Here is a 24252-nt window from a genome sequence, read left to right as displayed (position 1 = left end):
AAATTACACAATTTCATAATTTGAGCGTGTGTGTAAATAAGTACATATAAAGTTAAATGAGAAATAATAATGATGAAGAAGATTACATACGGTTAAAAAAATATTTTATAAAGAGAAGAAAGACTTGTTCAACGACAATGATGACCTCTTAAATTAATATTTTTATCCAATTGTATGCAAATGTATGATATTGATTTTTTTTTCAACATTTCTCAAGTTACTCGGGTGCACTTGTGCCGAAAAAAAAGTCTTTTGTTGGAACTTATCTAACTCGTCTATCTATTTACTTGCTCAAAAAATCCAAAAAACTTTTTTTTTCAACTGCGATGAAGATGCGATGGCCCAAATTTAAAATATTTTGTAGTGTATGGTAATTACTAGGGCAGCAAACTGTAATTATTTACCAAAAAAAAAAAAAAGAAGTGTTTGACCTTTTATTTTGCGCTGCTGATGAATCAACAGATGAATATCAACAACTATTATCGATGATGATGAAAGTCGACCTTGAAGCGGCACATTTTTTTCGGTAATTGGTGTAATTTTCTTCCTATTCATTGCTCATTATTGCCTTTTTGGGGAGCCCTTTATTTAATAAGCAAAGAGCGCATCATTTTTTTGGAGGCTAACGCGGTGTTCAAATAACTTGAGCAATTATTAAAAACACGTTTTCTGCAATATTTACTACTTTGTAATATTTTATTAAAAGAACACGACAAAAATTCCAATGTTCATCAGATTAAACTAAGTAATTAATTTTAAACGAAAATTGATTTTTTTTTTGTAATATTTTTTTTTATGAAGGAAAAAATTAATTTTAGTAATTTTTGTGACGTAGCTCATCATCACAATGTTGATAAATTTGTGAGAAACTCACTAAAAAGTTAAATAATAATTGTGACATTGGATTTTTTGCTGAGAGGAATTGTAATCGTTGCCACTTGGGTTCAAGTGTAAATAATAAATTAAAGACGTTCTCTTAAGTACTCTCACTTATAAATTTAAAAGGTGATAAAATTTTAAATAAAAATTAATTTTCATAATTTTTTATTACTAGTCTCAAGAGGGAATTCTTCTGCTTATGCAATTTTGAGTGATTGCATTCAAGTTGTCAGAAAAGGTCAGCTATTGAAGTAATGTTAATAAGGAAATGCATTTTTACAAAAAAAAAGTTTTTTTTTTATTTCTCTTCATAATTTTTCTAGAAGTGAATATAAACGGAGACAGTAGACATTTGGCACACAATTGAGTATTTTAATTCTCAGGTAAGTTTAAATTATTTTTTTTTTAAAGAAATCCAGATTTTATGTACATTTTTCAGTTATTCACAGGAACTTCCAATCATCATCCACACTTTAACGATCACTCCTTACAAGGCTTTGGGCAAATGGGCGCCTTCGGGTTGGAAGCCATTTTCGTCGGCAACGTAGGTGACGGTGTATGTTTGGCCATCGGGAGCAACGAACGAGTATGAGCCACGGACTGAGATGGCTTCATTTTCAGTGCCAACATTTTTCAATTGGGCTTCTTCGTCGCGGGTAACACCATCGCTGGTTTCATAGCTGAACAAGGGAAAAAAATTGTTAGCTATGAAAAAGGCTTTTTTTGAGAGAGAAATCTTACGCGAAACGGTATCCATCGACTCCAATGTTGTCAGATTCGTATTTCAAGATTTGGGCATTGGCGGAGTCGTCTAAGGGAGCTGAGCAGACGACAGCGATGAGGCCAGCAAGAACGATCTGTGGGTGGTAGAGAAGGGATTTTCGATTAACTTTTTTTTATATATATCCAAAGGCACTTTTTTGACACTTTAATTTTTTTAAATTAATTTTTTTTCATTGATTTAATTTAATTTATTTTTTTGGCTTGATTTTTTTTAAATTTTTAATAATTTTGAATTTTTTATTTTATTTTTTGAATTTTATTTTTGGCGCCAAAAGGCTGCCATATTTTTTTCACATTTTTTTTTTAATTTTATTCCAACAGTTTTTTTTCAAAAATATTCCACGAGTCACCTACCAATTTGAACATTTTAAAGATTTTTTTTTGTTTTTTGAACTTTGACTGAAATTCACTTCTAGTGATCACGATAGGTCGAAACAACACTAACTGACTGCTATTTTGAATCAAGCCTTTTTATACTGAAAATTCCACAAGACACACATCAATCTATTTTGGTACAGAGTAATAGAGACGCAAAGTACGTAGCAGCAAGTACCGCACTGCATGCAGGATAAGCAAATGTCGAGTACAGCGACGAGTACACGCACTTCCCCATGCACGAACATTAACGAAATTCAAGAAAAAAAAACTTTTTTTTTATAATATTACTACATTTTTATTTGACATCTAATATTTGCACTGTTAAAAAAAATATCGTGTGTAAGGTTTGTGCGGCTTTGGCGAGGTACACGAGAAGTTGTTGCAATTAGATAGTATTATTGCGTGTGACGTATGCGAGTATGGCAGTTATTTGTGTTAATGAATATCTAATGGTGTTGTAAATCAATGTTATAAAGTGGTAATGGGGAGATATGAACGAAAAAAAAGGAAGATGAGTTTTGGTGGGATAATGACATAATCATGCAGCGGTCCTAAAGAGGATAATTTACAAGTTTTTTTTTTGTTTATGCGAAAATTAAGCCTTTTTTAAGAAACAAAAAACTAAAATTAAAACTTATTATTTACCAGATTAATTTGTTTCAAAAGTGACTAAAACTTAAAAAATATTTATATGAATGTTAAATATTTCACTTATGACAAAAAAAAACAAAGGAGTATAAAAACGAAAGCCTATAAATTTTGTAAAAGAACCTTCAGAAGAAAACTTCAGAATTAAGTAAAAAAAGATGTTAAGAAAATGAATTAAAGAAAAATATAAAATTTTTAATAAAAATGAATTTAAAAAATATATCTTCATATTAAATTAAAAATTTTAATTCAAAGATTTAATAAATTAATTAAAATTAAAAATTTAAATTAAAAACTTTAAATTTAATGATCAAAGTAGAACTAAGGTTTTGTTTTAAATATTTATGGATAAGATTGGAAATGACAAAATGGGTGATGATTCCAAAAACAAAATAGAACCTGAATTAAACGTAGTTGAAATTTCAGAATTTAATGTTGAAGTCACAGATTTTCTTGTCTTTTTATGTACCTGTTATTGAAAAAAATATATACGTCTTCATTTGTCTGTAGTTTCTCTCAAAGTGAGGAACTCTCGCTTAAATTGTGACTTTTTAACATTATTAAAATTCTTTAAATGCTACTGGGGAAAATTTAAATTTTTAAGCGGATATTTCTTGTTCAATTTATCTTTAATTAAAAATTAGAAATGTTTTAGAAAATTTAGAAAGCTCTAATTCTAAAATCGCGAAAATCTAAAATATATTAAAATAAATATTTTTAGCTTTATAATCGACGAAAATAACAAATCATTTTAAATAGGATTTTTAAATGTTTTTAAAATATTTTTTTTTTGTTTTTTGAAAAATATTTTGTAATATTTTTTTAGTCTCTAAAATATATTTATTTATTCAAAAATTGAAAATATTTCTAAGTGATTTAATTAAAATCATCATTTAATCAAAAATCACAATTATAATTTCCGCAATCCAAGGTAACTGAATGAAAAACGAACAAGAATCAACTATCATGTCAATATAATTGAACATTGACTTACTATTACTTCAGATATGTAACAAAGGCTTGAAATACCTAGTTTAATTTAAAAAAAAAAAAATATTTTTTGTGGTTTAAACTAGATGACAAAAAAAAATTAAAAAAAATTAATTAGGTAAAATTTTCTTTAGAAAAAAAAAATATTTGATAAATTACACGAATCAAAATCCCGGAAACTCCTCAAATAAAAAATTTTCCTGAAAAAAACCACTTGTCCCAAAAATGAATCACTCGCCGAAAAAAAAACTACCTTCATTCGATAAGTAATAGATCATGTTAAACATAACGCGATTTCTTCGAAATCTTCATATTTCAATGCTAAATGCATCTATGATGTAAATTTGTAAACAATTAACAAGCAATTTGAACTCACAAACACACTTCTCTCTACAATTGTGTGTACAAAACTCTTCTCATCAACAAACACGTACCAAAAAAAAGTGGGTGTTCAATTTTTTTTCTCGCGTCTTCCATTTTAACAATAATCGTCTTTGCCGAACACAAAAAATCATCGCGTCTTCAATCATCGTCAAAAACATAGCGACGGAAATTCCTCTTTGATGTGGCGTGTGTGTGGTGCGGCTCGTCTCGCGCATTTGAAATTCGATTGAAGCTATTAAATAATTGAAGACAATGCCAATTATTTGTTTGTTTTTGAAATTAATTCAATTATGAGCACTCATCGAAAAGCGATTAAATGTGGAAATATTTTAACACCTTGCTGCTTATTGTTGTTGCTTCTTCTTGAGTAATAAAAATTAGTCTTGACCTTGTTAATTTTTTTTTGAGACTCAAGAGACATAATTAGGTGACAAAATCTGTTCCTATCAAAAAAAAATTGTTCCCCTACTTTTGAAATGAATCTCACGCACACTAATGCACAAAAATGATGCACTTTGCGCAATATGATCCTTAGTCGTCCTTTCATGAACAGCTGTTACATACGTCTATAGATGCAAAAGGTCATAAATTTTACGAAGGGAATCCTTGCATCTTGAACTTCTTTGTTGTTTAGTTTAGTTTAGTTTTAGAAGGGATTCACTTATTACGCATTTACGAAAAAGGTCTCGAAAAAAATCAATAAATTTTTGTTTATCAACAAAGATGGACGTTTCTATCAACGATAAACTCTTAGATGAGGTAAATTTTGTTTTAAACTTTTTTACAAATTTTTATAACGATTTTTTTCCTTTGTAGAATTTGGTTCACATTTTTCGATATTTAACGAAAAATGATCGTCTTCGATGTCGGGCAGTATGCCAACGATGGTTTGAACTTTTGGTAACAGCTTCTAATATTTTCAAGAAAGATTGGAGCTTGAACTTTCCTTCTACGGAATCTAAATTTCTGGTCAATAGTAAAGTCAGATATCACACAGTAAGAATAAATGTGAATGAAACTACAGTTGAAGACAGTCCTTGCATGGAAAAGTGCTTTCAAAGACTCGGTGAGACAGTTTTTCACCTCAAACTAAATGGAAAGGCAGAAAAAGTTGATGAAAATTTGATAAAACTGATAAAACATTTAAAAAATGTGAAAACTTTAGTGCTGGATGACTTTGAAATCCTAAAATCATGCACAGATGAAGGAGCTTTTCAGAAACTTGAGACTTTGGAATTGAACAATATTTCAGTTCAAAACTCAAATGTCTTTAAAATGGTCTTTCAACGTCTTCCGTGTCTCTCAGAATTGCATCTTGGACCATCTATTGAACGATTTACGCTTCCAATGTTGGTTGAATTGAAAAATAGTCTTCCTAGACTTCAAATAAGCAAAGCACATGTAAATTTCGATGATTGGAACAAAATTTACGAATACTGTCTCACTCCAGATAAAGGACAAATTGTCATCGATTTGCTAAATGTGATGAATAAGGGACTTAAGAAACTTACTTTTGTCAGTAGAAAGAGTGAAATTGATTGTTTGCAGAAAATCGTCAAAGAAAATGAAAACTTAGAAGAAGTTGAATTGATTTGGAGTGGATTTCCAGTTGAACGAGCAGAAGATAATACGTTAAAAAGTGTCATAAATGCAGATTTGATAACTTCGTTGGATTTGTTTATGGATCTCAGTTGTGAAGAGTCACCTACTTTTGGTCCATTAGCTCAATTCAGAAATTTGAAGGAGCTGAAATTGAATGTCAAGAATTCCAAAAACGAAAATAGCCTTGGATGCTTTTTCGGACATCAAATTTTGAATTTTAAGGAGTTAAAGAGGTTATCTTATACTTTTTATCATTCCAAGGTTTGTTCTTTGTGTCAAGAAACGATGCTTCGAAGTTGTGAAAACCTGGAAGAGCTTGAAATAGATCTCGATGAAGAACAGAAGTCATTAAATTTGTTACCAAAAACTTTAAAAAGCTTAAAATTGCGGAATTTGAAGACTCGAACTTTTCTTGAATCAGAAAATTCATCGCTTGATCTTCCAAAACTAGAAAATATTGAACTACATTTTGACAAAAGCTCCTTAAAAGATCATCAAACCATTGACGGCAGCATGATTTTTGAAAACTTTTTCAAATCGATGTCTTCAGTGAAGACAATTACTCTTGCAGGATTTAAATTTCATCAAAACTTCACAGAATTCCAGCAAATTCTCTTCATGAAATTACCTCGACTCAAAAAACTCGATACCACCATGTCTTCTTTCCTGTAGTTAAATTGATTCTCGTACCCATTAATTACCAAAAACGTCTTTCAACCTTTAGTTTAATAAAACATTTTAAAAAATCAGCAGTCTCGAAGACGACACGCAAGTCCGCACGACTGGAAATGCCCTTAAGCAGAAGTAAAGCAAGGTTGTGCCAAAAATAAAAAATTACCTCCGAAACCTTGCATTGTGACTACTGTTTCTGCTTCCTTTATAAGGGCCTCACAATCCGACTTGAAAAATTACTTACAACAATATTTTGACCGATGTAACAATAAATTGTAATGCAATCAGATTATGAATAAATAAAATATTATTTTTAAAAAAAATTATCAAGAAGCAAAAGACAAATCAACATGAATTCAATGAGAAGAAGATATTCATTTACAAAAATTTTAAAAAAATTATCATCTCATTTACAACCTTTTATAATTTAATAATGATTGCCGTTTAAATCTTTTGTATTGGAGATGTACTCACATTAAGAGTAAAAATAAAAAAAATGTTATTAAGCAACATTTTTTTTTTGCTTTTTGAAAAATTACTTCCAATTATTACGAGAGAGTCACTTACAAATATTTTTCATTTGTCTCTTAAACATTTTTTTTTCATGTGTGTTCGTTATTAATATTATCACCTAAAAATGTTGGCCAAGACTCGTCATCATAATAATCGCGACGAACCGATGACCCACTGAAGATGACAACGACAACTGGTACATGATACATATTTTTGCACTGTATCTTACATCTTATTTATCGGTTTTCTCCGTTTTTTCTGCATTGTTTGTAAATTTGTCTGAGGTGAGTACTGAAGAAGTTGATAAAAAGTAATCATATGCAAAAGAGTTAACTAAAGCGTATTTTAGTGCTCTAGATTCCAATGCTTGGTTTTGTCGTAATTTTGCCTTTAATGATCGTTCAAAATGGTCACGGAGAAATTTTATTAAAAATTTTATTGGATCTCTTAAAGACCGGCAAATGTAGAATTTGGCAGTCAATTTTTTGGGTAAAAAAAATCGATTTTTATTAACTGTAATAATTGGTCAGTAAGACAAAACTTAATAATTTTTTCCAGCATTTTAAAAAGATATATTTTTTCAAATAAAAAATACAAAAATTCACCAGAACGACTTCGGCCAGCCAAATTTTTTTTAATAAAAATAATTTATTTTTACATAATTTAGACTTCTTTTTTTTCATCTCCATCGTCTAATGTTACTTCTTTTTTTGTCCCAGTTCGGTGCTCTGCGACCCCAAAACTTTTGCCTTCCAGGTCCAGTTAAACTGTTAATGAGAAAAAGTTGATTATTATGTTCAGGAGCCGACACATCCACGTCACGGGCTCATGTTGCCCGTAATTCGTTCTCCTAAAAGGAACGACGAAGGTTTCAGTGTTGCGTGTCGACTCTCTGTTCATCTTCAGCTGAAACAGATTCTTCAGATAGTCATTATTCAATTTGCACGACAGGATATCATATGCAGTTATCATGCTGGCAACTTTCCTCCTTATGACTAGTTGTATCTTGGCCGTCGACTCTTTCTCTTTAAAATAAAACCTTTAATAGCATTCGATTTTTATTCATTGTATTATACGTAATTTGTTAGCAAGTTCACCTTTCTGTCCAGTTGGCTCAAGAATTTGTTGGTATGATATTATCAAAATTTTAGATCATTAAAATCTTTTCCGTAGAAATACTCGCAAAGTCAGGTCAAACTAATGTCAGATCTCTGAAAACATAAATAAAATGTATTAATTGGACTTCATTGAGGCATTAGGTATCGATAAATGACTTACTTCGGGAGGTACTAAAAAATAAAAAGACTTGATAAAAGTTTGACAACTCGAATTATTTTAAAACATTTTCGTTCTTCAGTAACGAAAGACCTCGGACAGACAACGAACCTGCTGGAAAAATTTCTCCAAATCACAAGAAACAAACTTGTCTTTCTCTCCATATGTTATAGACAATTCCATTACGTAACGATAGCCCGTTAAAATTTATTATGGGACATGAGCTTCATCCTACGACCTCTTCATACAATGTACTTGCTCATTACGGTACTTTACATCTTCTTTTTTTGGTAGAGATTGCTTTTTTTTTTATCACACTCTTGATATAAAATTAATAAAAATAAACGGCGAATGCGTTAATATATTTTGCGAAAACGCCCACCATCTTATCATTTAAAAACAATCAACCAAAAAATTTCGAGGAACCGATTCATAAAGTGATAAATGTTCGCTCGAGGCAGCATCTCACCAGCGGTTTGTTATGTTGACGAAGATTGCTTTTGACATAAACTAACCAATAAATATGTGTCAATAAATTTATCATCTATACAATGTTGTTGTCTGTTTACAATATTTATTGGCAAGTAGCAAACATTTGAACATCTCATACATTGACCTCTTATGTTGTTCTTTTGTAAAATGTTTTATGATCACCAAGATGAATCGCTTTCCCAAAATGACCACGATAAAGTTCAAACAACTGATGTCATGAACCGAACGAGTCTCACGATAAAAGATCATTTCCTTGTACAGTTCGAGTCTAAAATTTCTGGCCTTCGAAAGGCCATCGCGGTTTTACTTTACTTCAGTATCAATTTTCTTGTCTACTGTATTAGACCACAAAAAAATAATAATTGAATAGATCGCTGTTCGTACAAAGCCGTGTGTCCCTTTACACATAATAATTATGTTATTATTCGTCATTTTGTATAAACACACAAAAGCGAGTAAAAAAAAGATTTGAATCATAAAAGCTTTTATGTAAATTATAGAGCTTCTGGACCAATTATCTCGTATGGAAGATGAGTGAACTTCTTTGTTTTCGGGAAGGTCAGTTTTTTTTGTCACATTTTCGCACAATTTGTCTTTGTTTTGTGAATTAGTGTCTCGTAAGTGAATCTTAATAGCATGGATGTGATATGAGGAAGTAGCTTGTCTGGTCATACGTATTTTTTTCGTGTTACTAGGTAATTTTTTTATAAATTAAAATTAATTGAGTTCCTTGAAATTGATCTACATTCGTTTCAGGTATCAATGATAAACGGATGAATAACTAGATTGACAAGTACTTCTGTTATTAATTGTAAAGGGAAATAATTTCTAGGGTGCTTTTGGATTCTTTTTTTGAATTCCTTGAAGTGTGTCAAGATTTTTTTACATACAAAAAATTTTCGTCAGGTAGAACAAAGTTTACAGGTCCAATTTTATAAACCTCAAAAAATCCATAGATTACCAAAAGCCCTTCTAAATTAACTTCCATTCAAATTTCTTCACAGTTTCATCTTTTAAAGTGTATCATCGTTACTAGACCATTACTTTAAAAAAAAAGTTACAAAAAATTCAATTTATTTGGTCGAAAAGACACCTCATTAACTCCATATTAATTATTTGACCTCAATTAACCGCATTCATCCCCGAGATAGAGACTACTATCTGAAACTTTACCGATTCACATATTTAAATGTTTGCAGTACCATACGTAGCCACTATACAGTTACACTTCACACAATATAGCCACTAATCGGTCTCTAGTTAAAAATATATTGTTTCAACTTTTGCTTTTTTTTCTCATTTTTATTTTCAATTATTTTGTGGTATCTTCTTCGCAAGTAAATTGCACGTTAATTCGACCTACGGACGACGAGTTGACCATGTATTTTAGTGAATTGCTACATGAATTGTGACTTAATGATAGACTTGTTTATTTTTAATTTTTGGTCTTCAATTACTTTCTTCAAAAAATAAAATTATCAAAAAAGACGTAATTCAAGGCCACGTGTACTTATTCGGTGAAATCATGCATAATTGGGATGAACTCGCTGAAATTCGAGAAGCAAAGGTCATGTACAATTGGAATATTTTGGTAACTCCCTTCATTGACGTCTTGATTCATCCGAAAAAAAAATAAAGACAAAAACAAAGATTTGTATCGTGGCTGACTCAACATCTGTCTGTGCAGATTTCCCATTGTATTCAAAGCGAAAATCCGTGCGAGAGAGAGGCTTGGTTGTTCGCAATAAATCAAAAGAAATGTTGACTAAAATCTGCAAGAACCTTGATTGAATTGTTTTTTATACAGTTTCGTTGTGCGAATGAATGAATTGGATGATGTAACAGCACGATGATTCAAAGATGGGAATTTCTAAATATAAATTTGGAATAAGGCACAGGTGTGTTATGTAATAAAATGCATTGAGTTAAACGGAAATGACATTCAGTTGATGCATTGCTTCTTAAGTCGTTATAAAGAAACCGAAATATTGTTTATGGCTTTACTTTTAAAAGCTTCTTCAGTAAGCAATTGTTGCGTCCTTTCGAAGAATCAAAGCTCCTTTAGTGAACTTCGAGACTGGTTTTTAGCTTTTGATCTCTGATAGAAAGTTCTAAAGAGTTTTTAAGACTTCTTCAGTAAATCTCAAACACGAGTTAAGCCAGAAAATTTTTTCATGATTTAAGTCTCGAACGTAGCTTGTCAAGACTGACTTCTTAAGTATGAATTATTTTCTCATCAAAAAAATTATTCTTGACGGCATCTCCAGGTTGATTATTATAAGGTACTTACTTACTTTTACTTTACGCCTTGTCTCTAATCCGAAGATTCGAGACTGTCCTCATGTTGAGCAAAGGCGGTCCACGAATTGTCGCCATCTGGTTCGTCGATTCGCAAGGTCTTTCAGATCCCAGAGGTTAGTGATTTGCCCCTCACCCTCTCTGATGATGTTGGATTCTGAGAGTGTGGAGCGTCGCCAGGTGTTAAAAGGTACGATCAATAGAAACTGACATGAAAGGTAAAGTTAAGTCCTGGTAAATCGATTGTTCTTATACTCAAAACTGTTGAACTTTATTTTTATCTTCATTTCAACCGCTGGCGACATAGAAAATTTCATGTTTTTCCTAGATGAGTATTCCTTAATTCCATCAATAAAAATTTATTAAAGTTTTAGTCTGAAAATAAATGGAAATAAAAGAAATAAATGAAAACAAAAAATAAATGATTTAAATCTATTAAACCTAAATCTTTTCTAAAGACAAATAAATCTATTATAATTTAGTTACTCAATATAAAAACCTGCTCCAAATTTTCTAATAACACTCTTCTACTACATTTTGTCTGTTCTTGTCCTTCACCATTGTTAATTTTCGGTTCAAGTTTATTCTGCCTATTCTAAAGATCAATGCCGATAAAATCTCATAAATTACCCCAAAAAATGAATAGAATTTGAAGAAAATGTCAAATTAATTCATAAAAATGCGCAAATTATTATTCAATTTTGTTCAGACTTGGTTTTACCAAAACTTGATTTTCCACATGTAGAATTCTTAACGAACTATTTTTAGTTTCATTTTAAGATCATAGACAAGGCCATGAAAGTTGTTGCGTCCTTGTTCTTGATTAAAAACAAAATATGATGATCTTCTGTTAATGTCTCTCTTCAAATTGTCATGCATAATAAAATCATTAACAACTGCAACATTAGCCGCAATCGAAATTAATACGACATTCCTAAGAAGAGTTGCATCCCCCCTTCCACTGCTAGTCACATGTGGTTTGATGCGCATCGCGAAGGTTCACTACAAACTGTATCGAAATCCATTTTTTTTTGAAGATATTTTCTCGAGTCACGCACTCAAAGCGAGACACATGGTTGACAATTGGTGTCGAATCTGTATCGTTTCTTCGTTGATTGTGAGTAAGGGAGAGAGAGGGAAATGATATCCATAATTCATATGTATGATATAGGCACAGAGCGCGCATCTCCATACCATCGTCTTCGTTTCGACGAAAAATACAATGCGAGTATATAAGGTTTCTGATAATTGTGCGATAACTACATTACAAAAGTGCTCCTGGAACTGTTTACATCTTCTTAACTTAATTTTACAAAAAAAAATAATTAATTTAACAGACAAAATGAAATTCGCAATTGTGTTAGTTGCTGTTTTAGCTGTTGCTATTGCCAAGCCAGTCGATGACTCCAAAGATGCCGTCATTTTGAAATACGAAAACGATAACATCGGCATCGATGGATACAGATTTGCGTGAGTATTTTCAAGTGAAATTTTGAAGAAGATTAAAAATCTGACAGAAATCAATTGAAAGATTATGAGGAAGCCATAAAATATGTCACAAATTACGATTTGAGATGAGATAATCGGAATATCCGAAAAAAATTAAAGTGAAATTAATTCGCTGTCGAATTTAAACACCTAAATTTGGATCTCATTTCAATCTTTTTATTATTTTTTGTTCCTCATATCTTCGTTGTAGGTATACGAAAAATTTACATAATTTTGTAACGCGGTCCGAGTGAAATTATGTTATCATGCATTTTTATTGCTACATCCACTTACCATAAATAAAATTCCTTCCTTATCTCATGAACAGTTACGAGACAAGCGATGGCGTATCACGATCGGAAGAAGCCCAATTGAAGAATGTCGGTACTGAAAATGAGGCTATGGCAGTTCGTGGAACAGTCACGTGGGTTGCTGCTGACGGTCAAACCTACACTCTTAACTACATTGCTGACGAAAATGGCTTCCAACCCGAAGGTGCCCATTTACCAAGAGGACCATAAATTTATGAGTCTAGAATTTAATATTTCTTTAAAAAGTATTTTAAACCCCTTTTCGATTTAAAAAACGAACGAACTGACTTTCATCCTCTCATTTATTTCATCCATGTTCGAACATTTAGTTGTAAAAATAAAAAGTATTCTTTTTACATGCATGCAATTCCTGATAAAATACTCGAAAATGTTACGTAACTAGGTGTAAGTTTTAATGATGATAAACTTATGCAACTTTTGCACCTCCAATTATTATATGCGTAAGACTAAATTGTATAAACCTAAAGCAAAGAAACCTAAATACTATGAATTAATAAATCGATAAATGCGACGAAAAAATTATAAAAGAAAGTTTTTTTTTAATTCTTGAATCTTCTTCAACTTCTTTTAATCGAACAAACTTATCAATGGCAAATATTTTCAATTGATTTTTTTGCAGTAATTTTCCACTTGAACAAGTTGTCACAAAGTTTAATATAAATTTTAGGATCAAAGTCGATAATGCTCATTTTGACCTAGTTCTCAATAAATGTTTGCATAACTAAATTAACATTTTCTCATAATACATTATCGTTTCTTATTTTAAAAAACCCGCATCGTCTTCTTCTGATGAGCAGTGGCGTAGTAACAAAAAGTGGGAGCAATTACAAATTTTACTTAGTTTGAATAAAATAATAATAAATAAATAAACAGTAGCAGGGAAATAAGCAATTGAAAATATGAGAAAATGATGTTTTTTGCGGGAGAAATTGTGAAAAAAAGAATTTTTTTAGTAATTTATAACTTTAATGAAAATTAACGTGTGTCAATAACTATAAATAATTTTAAATTTGTTAAATAACTAAGCTTTGAACTTTTTTTGTCTTGATAAATATTCAACGCCTAAACTTATAAGTTAATTCTAGTTCAGTGGGTAACTTTTCAGGTATGATTAAATCTTATACCTGTCAAGGATTTTGTTCTGTACTCGAGTAACTTTTCAATGCAAAGATAAATCTTCCAAATTCTAAAATTTAACCGGAAGGTTTAAAGTGAGGGTGGTGAGTAAAACCACATTAATAACTCTTGGTATATCACGGAAGCGGTACTTTTGTTATAAAAGAAATTTCACGCGATTTTGACTCTGTTCTCTTAAAGTATCCAGTCATCATTTTGTCGACATACTATGTAGTGCTGTTACACAAGTTTATGTACCAAATCCAACTGCAACTTGTCTCTTCAATATTTTTTTGTGACCTAACTTGATTGATCTTTTTATTTTTAAAGAAAGGTATTGGACTCAAACGAGATAAATCCTCTACAATTTCGCTATCAAACTTATATCGCTTATTCGTAGAATAGAAGTTTTTTTTAGAAAAGATACAATAATCATAAAATTTATCCTAAAATGTTAAAATAATAAAAAGAAAGTTATAAATATTTTTTGAAAATTCTTTGGATCTTACCTTACCGTGTGATAAAATCGCCTCCTTTGCTCCTTCTGTTATAAATCACGACACCACTGTCCGGCACCTTCATGTAAATAATACAAAATAACGCAAAATACCTTAACACCGGTTTATCATCGCACAAAATTTCATGTTTAAAAATAAAATATAATAATAATTTATACTTACATGACATGCGGTGATTATAAACAGTGCCAGGCTTCTACTATCGTCCCTCTTCTCACCGCTAAAAATATTATAACAACATCTCTGTATTGCTGTTCTGTTGCAATTTAAACGCAAAACTGGAAATACGCATTATCAGTTCAAACACCTCTTCTTTGTCGTCTTCTTTATTTAAATGATTCACACATAAATTCATCGATATTTTATTATTAAGATGTTCCAAGTGTTCGAATATGTGATAAATTTCATAATAATAAAAAAATAATTAATATTCGAATAATGAAATAAAAATTAATCGAATACATGAACATTTATGTGACCCACTATTATTTAATACTCAATTAAAAATGATCGCGAAACTGGTTAACTACCCTTTAAAAAATTTTTTTTAACAAATTTTATTACTTCTCGCCTTCTGTGCTTTACAAATGCACGAATCAATATTCAAAGCAAAAAATGCGTATTTGTCATGTAAATATTTGTGTTCACAAATATAAATAACGCAAAGAAGAAGCTGTGACGACGACACATGATGGCGACCTTGAACGTAATTTGTTGTTAAATAATGATTTAATTTTTAAGAGAATTCACAACAAAACAAAAATTGTTGTTAGAAGGTGCAAAGCTATTTCATGCTTAATTTGATTGTCTGTCATCAGATTACAATGTTGTCGACTAACTATTTATGCAAATTTTAGGTGATTCTGACGCTTGTTTAATCGAATTCTGTCTTTTATGCGATTGTCACAAATTAGTTAAACCTTCGAGAATTCTAATTTACATAAATTTATCAAGTAATTTAGGTGTCGACAAAAGAGGTTAAAAGGTTGACTTCAGAAGATTATTTTGTAAAGATTTATTTGACAATAGTGATGATTTCCGGTATATATAAAATTTTTGTTCCGGGGCAAAATTAAATCTATTGTTTGATTTTTAATTTATGAGAAGATTAGATTTTGATACATTTGATTCAATAGAAAATGAAAAGTTTTAGTTTAGAAAAATCTTAACGATGATACCAAATTTTGATATTGTTAACCACGTGGTTATTTTTTAAACCATAAGGTTAATTTTTTTAAACTATACCTAAGCTTAAATTATTTTTTTAACCACGTGGTCTCTAAAACTTTTTGATTTCAAAGAAGTTCAAAAGAACAAAGTTTCATTTCAACCACGTGGCATTATAAATTATCGAGCCAAGTGAATTTTTTGATCACGTGGTTTCACTATATCTTACGCGGAATATTTAAATTTTTAACCACGTGATCCATCATAAAAACTATTTTTTCTTCGAAATGTGGCACGTAGTTTTTAAAATTTTTGACCCATTTGATTTTTGTAAATATTTTAACCATGTTTTAAAATTTTTGACCACGTGGTCTATTTAATTTTTTTAACCACGTGGTTTTCTCAACTTTGAATTTTTGACCACGTGGTATTATAAATTATCGATCCAAGTGAATTTTTCGACCACGTGGTTTCATCAAGTTTAACTTACGCGGGAAATTTAAATTTTTAACCACGTGACCTACCATATTTTCTTCGAAATATTTTTAAAAATAAGATCTTACCACTTTTGATGAGCTGTCACCTTTTTTCTCGTCATTTCATGACCATTTCTCCTGTACATCTGTCTATACAAAAACATGGGTAGGTACGAGATATTCACATAAAAAAGCTGTAAAAAACAATAAAAAATAAACAAAAAACCTGATTTCACGTCATTTTATGTCACATATTTCTGTACCTACCCATGATTGTTTCGTGCACAGTATTACGTCGCGTAGTCGGCTTATTACCGCTCAATGTTTTTGTTTTAGTTGCTTGCTTCTTATTTTTCTCCAATAATAATTACCATCAGTGTCTTCGAGGATTTAGTACGCAAAAGATGGCTCGCATCCGATTCCTTGCAATTTTTATTTTTGCCATTGCGGCAATTTCTGTTCTTGGCATGGAGAACAAAGAAAGTGACGTGCCATCGATTGTGATGAAAATCAAACGACGAGGCTTGGTGCCACGCCGATCGATGGAAGCAACTGAGCGAATGATGAAAGATCCGAAAGAGAAGCCACCAAAGAAACCGAAACCCGGAAAGGAAGAGGAAATGACTTCAGGGTCGCTTATGACTCAAGCAGATAATCTTCAATGTACGTCACAAAATTCGACAAATTCGCTAATTACCTTTGATGAATTCAAGTGTAAGACGCGCGATAACGGTGAATATTTGCATAACATTGAGCTAAGTGACGGTTCACGACATAAGGAGGAAGGAATTATCGTCGACGGGCATTTTGCGATACGAGGATTTTTCTTTTCCAAAGATGATCCGAAGGTAAATTTTCATTTTTTAACCAAAAAAATCAATTTTCAACGAAAAATTTCCAGAATTATCACATTTACATCAAAGATCACAAGGGTTTCCACTATTTTTTGGTTCCCATCAAAGGTGATGGCACCCAAGAATACGGCTTAGATGGCGAATTTGATGAAATTTGCAGCGTTCGTGGCGATTCATGTATCGATCCGAAAATTTTAGCTTCCATGATTGGCTAGTTTCAAGTTCAATATAACTTTTTTCATTAATTTTAACACTTTTACATTATTATGCCAATAAAAACGACTGAAATATCATTGAAAAACCTGATTTTTGTTGCCATTCTTGATACTTTGTTGCGAATTTTGCCAACTTTACATTGCATTCTTTCACTCGTGGTTCAGTTGTTGCCTTGACTGTCGCTAAAAATGTTCTGTAAAAGCAAGAATATTATTTTGATTCTCTTTTGCGCGACAATTCTGACGATTTTTGGTGCGAAGAGCGATAAGAATTTTTCGTGTCGAGCAAAGGAACAGGAAAATTTCGTAACTTTTGACAATTTTAAGTGCAAAAGTCCGAAAAATGGGGAGTACAGGTACGAAATTGACTTGCAAGGCGGATCTCGGAGGAAAGAAGAAGGAGTTATCGAAAACGGGGAATTTGTGATAAGAGGATTTTTCGTCTCTGGAGCCGATTCGGAGGTGAGTTAAATAATTTTAACATTTTTGACTTTATTTTTTAACGAAAAAAAAATCATTTTTAGCACATCCACTTTTACAAAATGGATAGCAAAGGGTTCAAATATTACAAAGAAGTTGTGGGAACGTACGCGACGAACCTCAATGAGCAAGACGATGCTGAAGGGCGACACGTTCCCATCAAATCTTTCTTAGATCTTCTCAGTGGTTGATGATGTTAATAAATAATTTTACGAATTTTTGCGTGTTTTGAGTCCAAATTTATCCCACAAGTGATAAAACAGCAGATGGGGGGATTCCAAGTGGGGGTGGAATTGGTCCGGGATTGTCAGTTAATTCTAAATATCCATCAGCTCCTTTCGGAATATGATCGCCAATAACTCGATATCCTTTGTCGTCGGCGATGTAATTTACGGTATAAGTGACTCCATCATCTCCTATGTAATTGTAAGAGCCACGAACTTCAAGGACTCCATTGGCGTTAATAGTTCCGGATTGCTTTTGTTGCGATCCATCCGAGGTTTCGTAACTTTTTATAAAAAAAAATCATGAATTTCTACTTCTTCCGGTATAAAAAATCAATTCTCACCTGTAACTATATCCGTTTTCGTTGGCTTCGTTTGTATAACCCACAATGATGGCATCCTCTCCAATTGGTTTACCGTAACTTTCGTTGACCAAAACAGCAAAAATCAATCCACAGATGACCTAAAAACGGAATTTGTGACTTTTGACAATTTTTTTTGGCTTAAAATACTCACCAAGACCTTCATTTTTATCGATTTTTGTTCTTTTATTGTCAAAAGTTGATGTAAAACTAAAAGTCAAAGAGAGGTAAAGACGAAACCTGTTCGTTTTTGTTAACGAACAACGGTGAACTAAAGGTTTTTGCTGCGAAACACATTCATTTATTTCGGATTGCGACATCTTCAGAGACATCATCTTCGCGACAAATCAAAGATAATAAATAAAATTAAAGTGGTTGTATTTACTTATTGCATATTTGTGATATTTGGACATTTTTAGCAAATTTATTTGAATTATTTGACATCAGTCTGAGGATATTTAATATTTGTTAAAAGAATATTATTTGAAAAATGCGCTTATGTAAATTTTAATTTTTTTTTTACAAAAAGGGTTTTTTATGATTTTTTGTTCTTGTTGTAATTAATCCACACGATATCAAGGTTATAAATTATTTTTTTACATTTTGGGTATGATAAAAAATTAAAATATGAAGAAGAAGAACTTGAAAATAATCACGTATGCTTTTTAATTTTTTTCCGGATTAAGTTTTTTGCAAAAAATATATTAGGTACATGAATTTTTTAAAGAATTTATTTAAATATTTTTCCTTATCAATTTAAAAATTAATTTTTATTTCAAAAAAATTTAAATAATTTTTTTTTTAATTAATTTATTTTTTTTTCTTTATTTTATTTGTATGATTAAAGTTTTCAGTTTAAAAAAATTCTATGAATTATATTCGTTTTAATTAGAAAATGTTCAGCACTTTAATAAATAAAAAAAAATTAATTTTATTATTTTTAAATCTAATAATAAATTAAATTTTATTACTTTATTTTTAATTATTTTTAATTAAATTAATTATTTAATTAAAAAAATAAAAAAAATTTAATTTAATTACCGTAATGTAGATAATTCTTATGGAAAAAAATCCGTTACAAATTCAAAAAATGGTAATAATTAATGGAATATCAATTTTGAAGTTAATAGAACAATATTTTTCCATAAATTTTTGGATTTTTTTTAGCAATTATTTAGACTAATTTTGAATTATTTCTCATAAAATCAAAAAACAAATTAATAAAAATTCATTAAAATTAATCATTCTCAAAAATTTTGTTAAAAATATTGAAAAAATTCGAAATTTCGTTAAAAATTCAAAAGTTTTACGTAAAAATGTTAATAGAACGAATTTTAAAACCTATTTTCGTTAATAGAACGAATTATTTTTTCCATAAGAATTATCTACATTACGGTAATTAATTAATTAATGATATTAATTTTTTTAATTCGTGTTAGATTCATCTTTAATTTAACTAATTTTATTAAATGATTTTTAATTATTTTTAAATTCAAAACTATTCATAATTTATTTCAAATTAACATTAAAATTTTTTGTATAAAATTATTAAATTAAAATCAAAATTTTTGAAGGAATTTCCAAATGAGTTTTGGTTTAAAAAATATTTGTCTAGTTTTTATTTAAATTTTTGTAATAAATCATTAGGAAAATATTTTTAATTAAAATGACATAATAAATCATTGTTTAAATTTTACTGTTATTCTTATATAAAAATAATTCTACTTGATGCGTGGTAAATATTTTGCTCTTGGATTAAATTTCTTGATCTACAGTGCATCAAAATATGGTGATGATTTTTTTTGTCTATTTTTATGTCTTTTTTTATTTCTTTTTTTTTGTTATAAATAGTTGCTAAGAATGACATTTTTTTCACTCCCATAAACTCCAAGGCTGAAAAACAAATTAAAATACTTGAAGATATATTTTTCTAGGACAAAATTTTTTTTATTTGACTCACCTATATTTTTTTATATTTTCTAGTCATCCGCATTTTTTTTCTTTTGTTATTTATTATCTCAAAACAACTTTCAACCCGCCAAAACTTCACAAAAAAATGAATTTACATAAAGTTACGTTTCCACGTGCGCTACTGAAATTTCATCCAGGTCAAAAATTAAAGTGCATCTTATTATCCAATTTTCTCACCTTTTTATCCGGCTTTTGAAACAATAGGCAGTTTAATCCGGCAAATATTTAAATAATCTGCTTTTGAATATTTTTCCCATAAATCATTTTGTCGTTGAAAATAAAAGTGACAGGTGCAGGTTTCGATGCAAAATCACGCAAAAATCATCCACAGATACTGAAGAAATTTGCCTGAAAAAATATGCAAATTCATTAGAATAGTAAACGACCTTGAGTTCTATTGAAAATAGATAAAATAAAATAAATTAAAATTTGTGACAAAAATAGCGACTTTGAACTAGAAAAAAGATGACATAAACTCAAATATTTAAATTTTTTCTTAAAATTTATTTTTTTTTCTTTTTTGGTTCCTTATGAACTAGAAATATTAAAGAATAAATTTTTTTTAGGATGAGGATTTTTACATAATACTTAGTAGGAAAGCGTTAAAAGGACTAAAAATAGGAAGGAAACTTGGTGCCAAAAATTTATCCGACGAGTGAGAGGACAGCAGATGGGGGAAGAGCCGCTGGTGGGACATCTGGATCGGGACCGACATCGGCAGCTGGGGGAATGTGTTCACCATCGGGACGGAAACCCTTTAAAAATTAAAATTTTTACTTAATAAAATTCTTAAAAAATAACCAGACGTCTCCACTGGCTTTAAATTTTTAAAACTCACTTTTTCGTCAGCAACGAAAGTAACGGTGTAGAGAACGCCATCAGGTCCAAGGAATTGGAAGGCACCACGAACATCAGGGACGAGTTCTTCACCAACTTGCTTCAAATTCCACAATTCTTGTCTTTTTTGTCCGTCTGTTTGATCAAATCTAATTTAAAAAAAATTTTTTTTTTAGTAAAATTGTGTCATCTAATTGTGTAAGAAAATTTCGCCACTCACTCAAACCACGCACTGTTGTCTTCAGGATTAACTTCGTGTTGGTAAACGATTGTTTCGGCATCTTTTCCCTCAATTTGGGCTTGAGGTCTGCCTTGAACGTGACCGATGATGCAAACAGCAACGGCAATCAACTGATTTTTTTTTTTTTTTTTTTGAGAGAAAAGAATAAATTAGAATTAAAAATTAGGTTGAACCAGGAAATAAACTCAAAAATAAATAAATTCATTAACACTCCTTTTGAAAAAAAAAATTTTTTAAAAAATATTTTTTTGTTCCTTACCACAAATTTATGAGCCATTTCTGACTTATTATCACTTTTGGATGTTAATGAAAAATTTTCAGATTTTATTTTTTTTTAAATAAATAATTTTAGGAGCACCAAATTTTATGCTTCCTAACTGGACACGGATCAAATTATGAATGAATAGTAAAATAATTTTCAACTAAGTTGTTGATTTTTAACGGTGCGATCGATCGACCGACGACCCATAAATGTCTCTCGCTCTCGTACAACTCTCTGCATTTTCGTTTGTGCGTTTTTTGATTTTTTTTTTGTTGTTTTGTGAGATGATGCGACAACGACGATCAATATTCGCTCATACACACGCGGGACTCGTATGAAAGCAATAATCATGAATTTTTTTTAAACAACATATTTTGTGCGCTTACATAATTCGGCTTTCGGTGTAGTTCATACTTAGTTCAAAAAAAAAAACAAGTAACACCGTGTTTTGTGTGTTATTGATAGACAGGAACAAGAAATTTTAGTTTCGAATGTGGTCATTAACGGGATTGGTGATGACCATTTTTTTTATTTAAGGTAGAAAATAGAATATTTTACTTTTTTTCTAAGAAAGGACCTTGAAAGACGATTTTTATAGACGTCAAATAACTAGTTTGAAGTGTTTTTATGATGTGATCGAATATGGAACAGAAATTTTGATTAATTGGACGATGTTAGTTTAGTTTGTGGGTATGAAGGTTTAAAAGTCAATTTGTCAGTTTATTTGACTTCCTTAATGGGGAAAATGGTTCATAATATATTTTTTTTGAAATGACAATGATTTTTAATGTATTTTAGATCGTTAATAAAAATCACTTTCCTTGAAAAACGAAATATTTTTTGAAAGTTTTTATTTTGTCAAAATAAAATTTTATTATTGTTTTTTTTTAAATGACATTTAATGAACGATATTTTTTATTATTAAATATTTTTTTCAATTAAAAAAATTATTTTTATAATTTTTATCTTTTTATTTTAATTTTTAAATTAAAAAAAAATAAAATTCAATTTAAAATAAATTTAAATTAATAAATTAATTAAATTATTTTAAATTATTAAATTATAATTTTAAATTAAATTAAAAATTATATTTAAAAATTAAAATTTTCTTTTAATAAAAATTACAAACAAATTTTAAATAAAATATTTTGCGAAAAAAAAATAATTTTTTTTAAATCTGATAAACTTTGAAATTGAAAAAAATAAGGAGCTTAAAAAAATTTGGATGATTTTTTAAAAGTCACAAAAAAATAGAAGATTTTTAATTTTTTGCAAAATTTAATTAATTAAGTAGTTTTTATTAAATTAACGAGTTTTTTTAAATTTGAAAAATAATAATTCGGAAACTGAAAGAAAATAAAAAAAAATCTTTAAAAATAGAGGAAAAAAAATAATAAACAAATTCTGTAAAAATTTGTGTCAAAAAAATATATTTTATTTAATTTTAAAATTAATATTTTTTTTTTTTAATTTTAAAAATAATAATTTTTTAATAAATTTTTATTTTAAATATCATAAAATTATTTTTATTTTATTTTATTTTTTATTATTTTAAATTTTTAAAAATGTCAAAAAAATAAATTTTTTAAAAAGTCCTGCCTATTTAAATCAAAAAACAACAAAAATGAAGTTCATAGGTAAAGATTTTTTTCACACCACAACAACAACTGTAAACAGTCGCTACAAGTGTGTTACAATAAATTTCGACAAATTGTATTTTCATGTCCATTGTTCGCGTCTCTTTCTTCATATAAGCAGCTACACTCTCATATGACATAATAAAAAGCCATCACCAACGCCCTTCCTATATACTCACAAGGCATACAAGCCACACGTCATCTCGTTGTCTCATGAAACATGTTTTCATATCTCGGTCAATAAAATAAAAATTACGCCGCCGAACAATACCAATTTAATTGCTTTTTGCAACAAAACAACACGCTCGCTCTCTTTGCAGCAACGAAACTCAAATATTTGCCCATTTTTTATTATTTAATTGTATGGGAAAAATATCCCGTTGGGCGAATCAGACTAAAAATGATGCTGCATGTGACCTTGAAACGTGATTATTATTTAATAATCAGTGGGAAAAAGCATTCAATCATTCAACTGTCAAAAGGTTACATTGTGTGACTTTCGGCAAGTTCGGAGAATTTCGCAACCAAAAGTGTCAGTCAACAGCAGAGATTTTTCAAATAATGATCATTTTGGTAATTTTTTGGTCATAAAGACAATTATTTTCTCTTCAATGTCGATGCAAGACCGTTAAATAAAGAGATTTTCTTTAAAAATTTTTGTACGTTGAAGCATTGAAATAACGAACAAGAAGAAGAGAGAAAAAACGTGATGCACGAACGTCGATCATTAATTATCGGTTTGACTGATATTATCTAATGATGTGATGAATTGCAGCTGTACGCAAGATTTGGGACTGTCAAATTATAATTATTATTTATTTGCATTATTATTTTTATTTTTCTTCTCAGCTCACAAGTGGACTGTGTAAAACATGTGATTCAAGAGTGGGAGAGCGAGCAATTAATTTTCGAGGAGTTTTGTTTACTTTTTTGCCCACAATGAAATTATTATTATTTTTGTGGTGAGAAGAGTCTTCTATCTCATGTTTGTTTAATAGGTAAGTAATTGCATAATAATTTTTACACATCCAATTTTTAATCAAGTGATTTTTTTGTTTTGTTTTTTCAATGCACTTAACAAATTGTATAATATTTGTCAAAATATTCGAAAAAGCGAAAAATATTTTAATAAAAAAAAGTTGTCTGTCAACTAATTAA

The 24252-nt window shown here is 29.7% G+C and overlaps 4 protein-coding genes across 4 annotated transcripts; 1 reads left to right on the top strand and 3 right to left on the bottom strand.

The window, feature by feature from the left end:
- Positions 1–1209: 1209 nt before the first annotated feature.
- LOC134829954 (flexible cuticle protein 12-like) lies at positions 1210–2095 on the bottom strand. The gene is made up of 3 exons (XM_063843275.1): positions 2017–2095; positions 1621–1736; positions 1210–1559 (listed from the first exon to the last, which is right to left on the bottom strand). Exons 1-3 carry the CDS (start codon positions 2026–2028, stop codon positions 1367–1369), a joined length of 321 nt encoding a protein of 106 aa, XP_063699345.1. The 5' UTR covers positions 2029–2095; the 3' UTR covers positions 1210–1366.
- A 10161-nt stretch (positions 2096–12256) lies between these two features.
- Positions 12257–12923, top strand: LOC134831399 (endocuticle structural protein SgAbd-6-like). The gene is made up of 2 exons (XM_063845119.1): positions 12257–12384; positions 12731–12923. The coding sequence occupies exons 1-2, from the start codon at positions 12257–12259 to the stop codon at positions 12921–12923; spliced, it is 321 nt and encodes a 106-aa protein (XP_063701189.1).
- Positions 12924–17800: 4877 nt separating this feature from the next.
- Positions 17801–18312, bottom strand: LOC134828846 (endocuticle structural glycoprotein ABD-5-like). Its single transcript, XM_063841832.1, has 3 exons — positions 18301–18312; positions 18129–18247; positions 17801–18068 (listed from the first exon to the last, which is right to left on the bottom strand). The coding sequence occupies exons 1-3, from the start codon at positions 18310–18312 to the stop codon at positions 17801–17803; spliced, it is 399 nt and encodes a 132-aa protein (XP_063697902.1).
- Positions 18313–20761: 2449 nt separating this feature from the next.
- LOC134828844 (flexible cuticle protein 12-like) lies at positions 20762–21472 on the bottom strand. The gene is made up of 4 exons (XM_063841831.1): positions 21455–21472; positions 21175–21305; positions 20956–21103; positions 20762–20872 (listed from the first exon to the last, which is right to left on the bottom strand). The coding sequence occupies exons 1-4, from the start codon at positions 21470–21472 to the stop codon at positions 20762–20764; spliced, it is 408 nt and encodes a 135-aa protein (XP_063697901.1).
- Positions 21473–24252: the final 2780 nt, after the last annotated feature.

The sequence above is a fragment of the Culicoides brevitarsis genome, chromosome 2 (assembly GCF_036172545.1).
Source record: "Culicoides brevitarsis isolate CSIRO-B50_1 chromosome 2, AGI_CSIRO_Cbre_v1, whole genome shotgun sequence".
In the NCBI taxonomy this organism is placed as follows: Eukaryota; Metazoa; Arthropoda; class Insecta; order Diptera; family Ceratopogonidae; genus Culicoides; species Culicoides brevitarsis.
Note: the sequence above shows the minus strand (reverse complement) of the source record. Positions and strands in the feature narration are given on the sequence as shown.

What these genes read in the sequence shown, in the direction of transcription:
- LOC134829954 (XM_063843275.1), bottom strand. An exon ending in GTCGATGGATACCGTTTCGC is followed by an intron (nt 1,560 to 1,620) that starts GTAAGATTTCTC and finishes TCCCTTGTTCAG; the next exon opens with CTATGAAACCAGCGATGGTG.
- LOC134831399 (XM_063845119.1), top strand. Translation starts at nt 12,257, where the DNA reads ATGAAATTCGCAATTGTGTTAGTTGCTGTTTTAGCTGTTGCTATTGCC. An exon ending in ATCGATGGATACAGATTTGC is followed by an intron (nt 12,385 to 12,730) that starts GTGAGTATTTTC and finishes TCTCATGAACAG; the next exon opens with TTACGAGACAAGCGATGGCG.
- LOC134828844 (XM_063841831.1), bottom strand. An exon ending in GACAACAGTGCGTGGTTTGA is followed by an intron (nt 21,104 to 21,174) that starts GTGAGTGGCGAA and finishes TTTTTAAATTAG; the next exon opens with ATTTGATCAAACAGACGGAC. An exon ending in CTTTCGTTGCTGACGAAAAA is followed by an intron (nt 20,873 to 20,955) that starts GTGAGTTTTAAA and finishes TAATTTTTAAAG; the next exon opens with GGTTTCCGTCCCGATGGTGA.
- LOC134828846 (XM_063841832.1), bottom strand. An exon ending in GAAAACGGATATAGTTACAG is followed by an intron (nt 18,069 to 18,128) that starts GTGAGAATTGAT and finishes TTTTATAAAAAG; the next exon opens with TTACGAAACCTCGGATGGAT.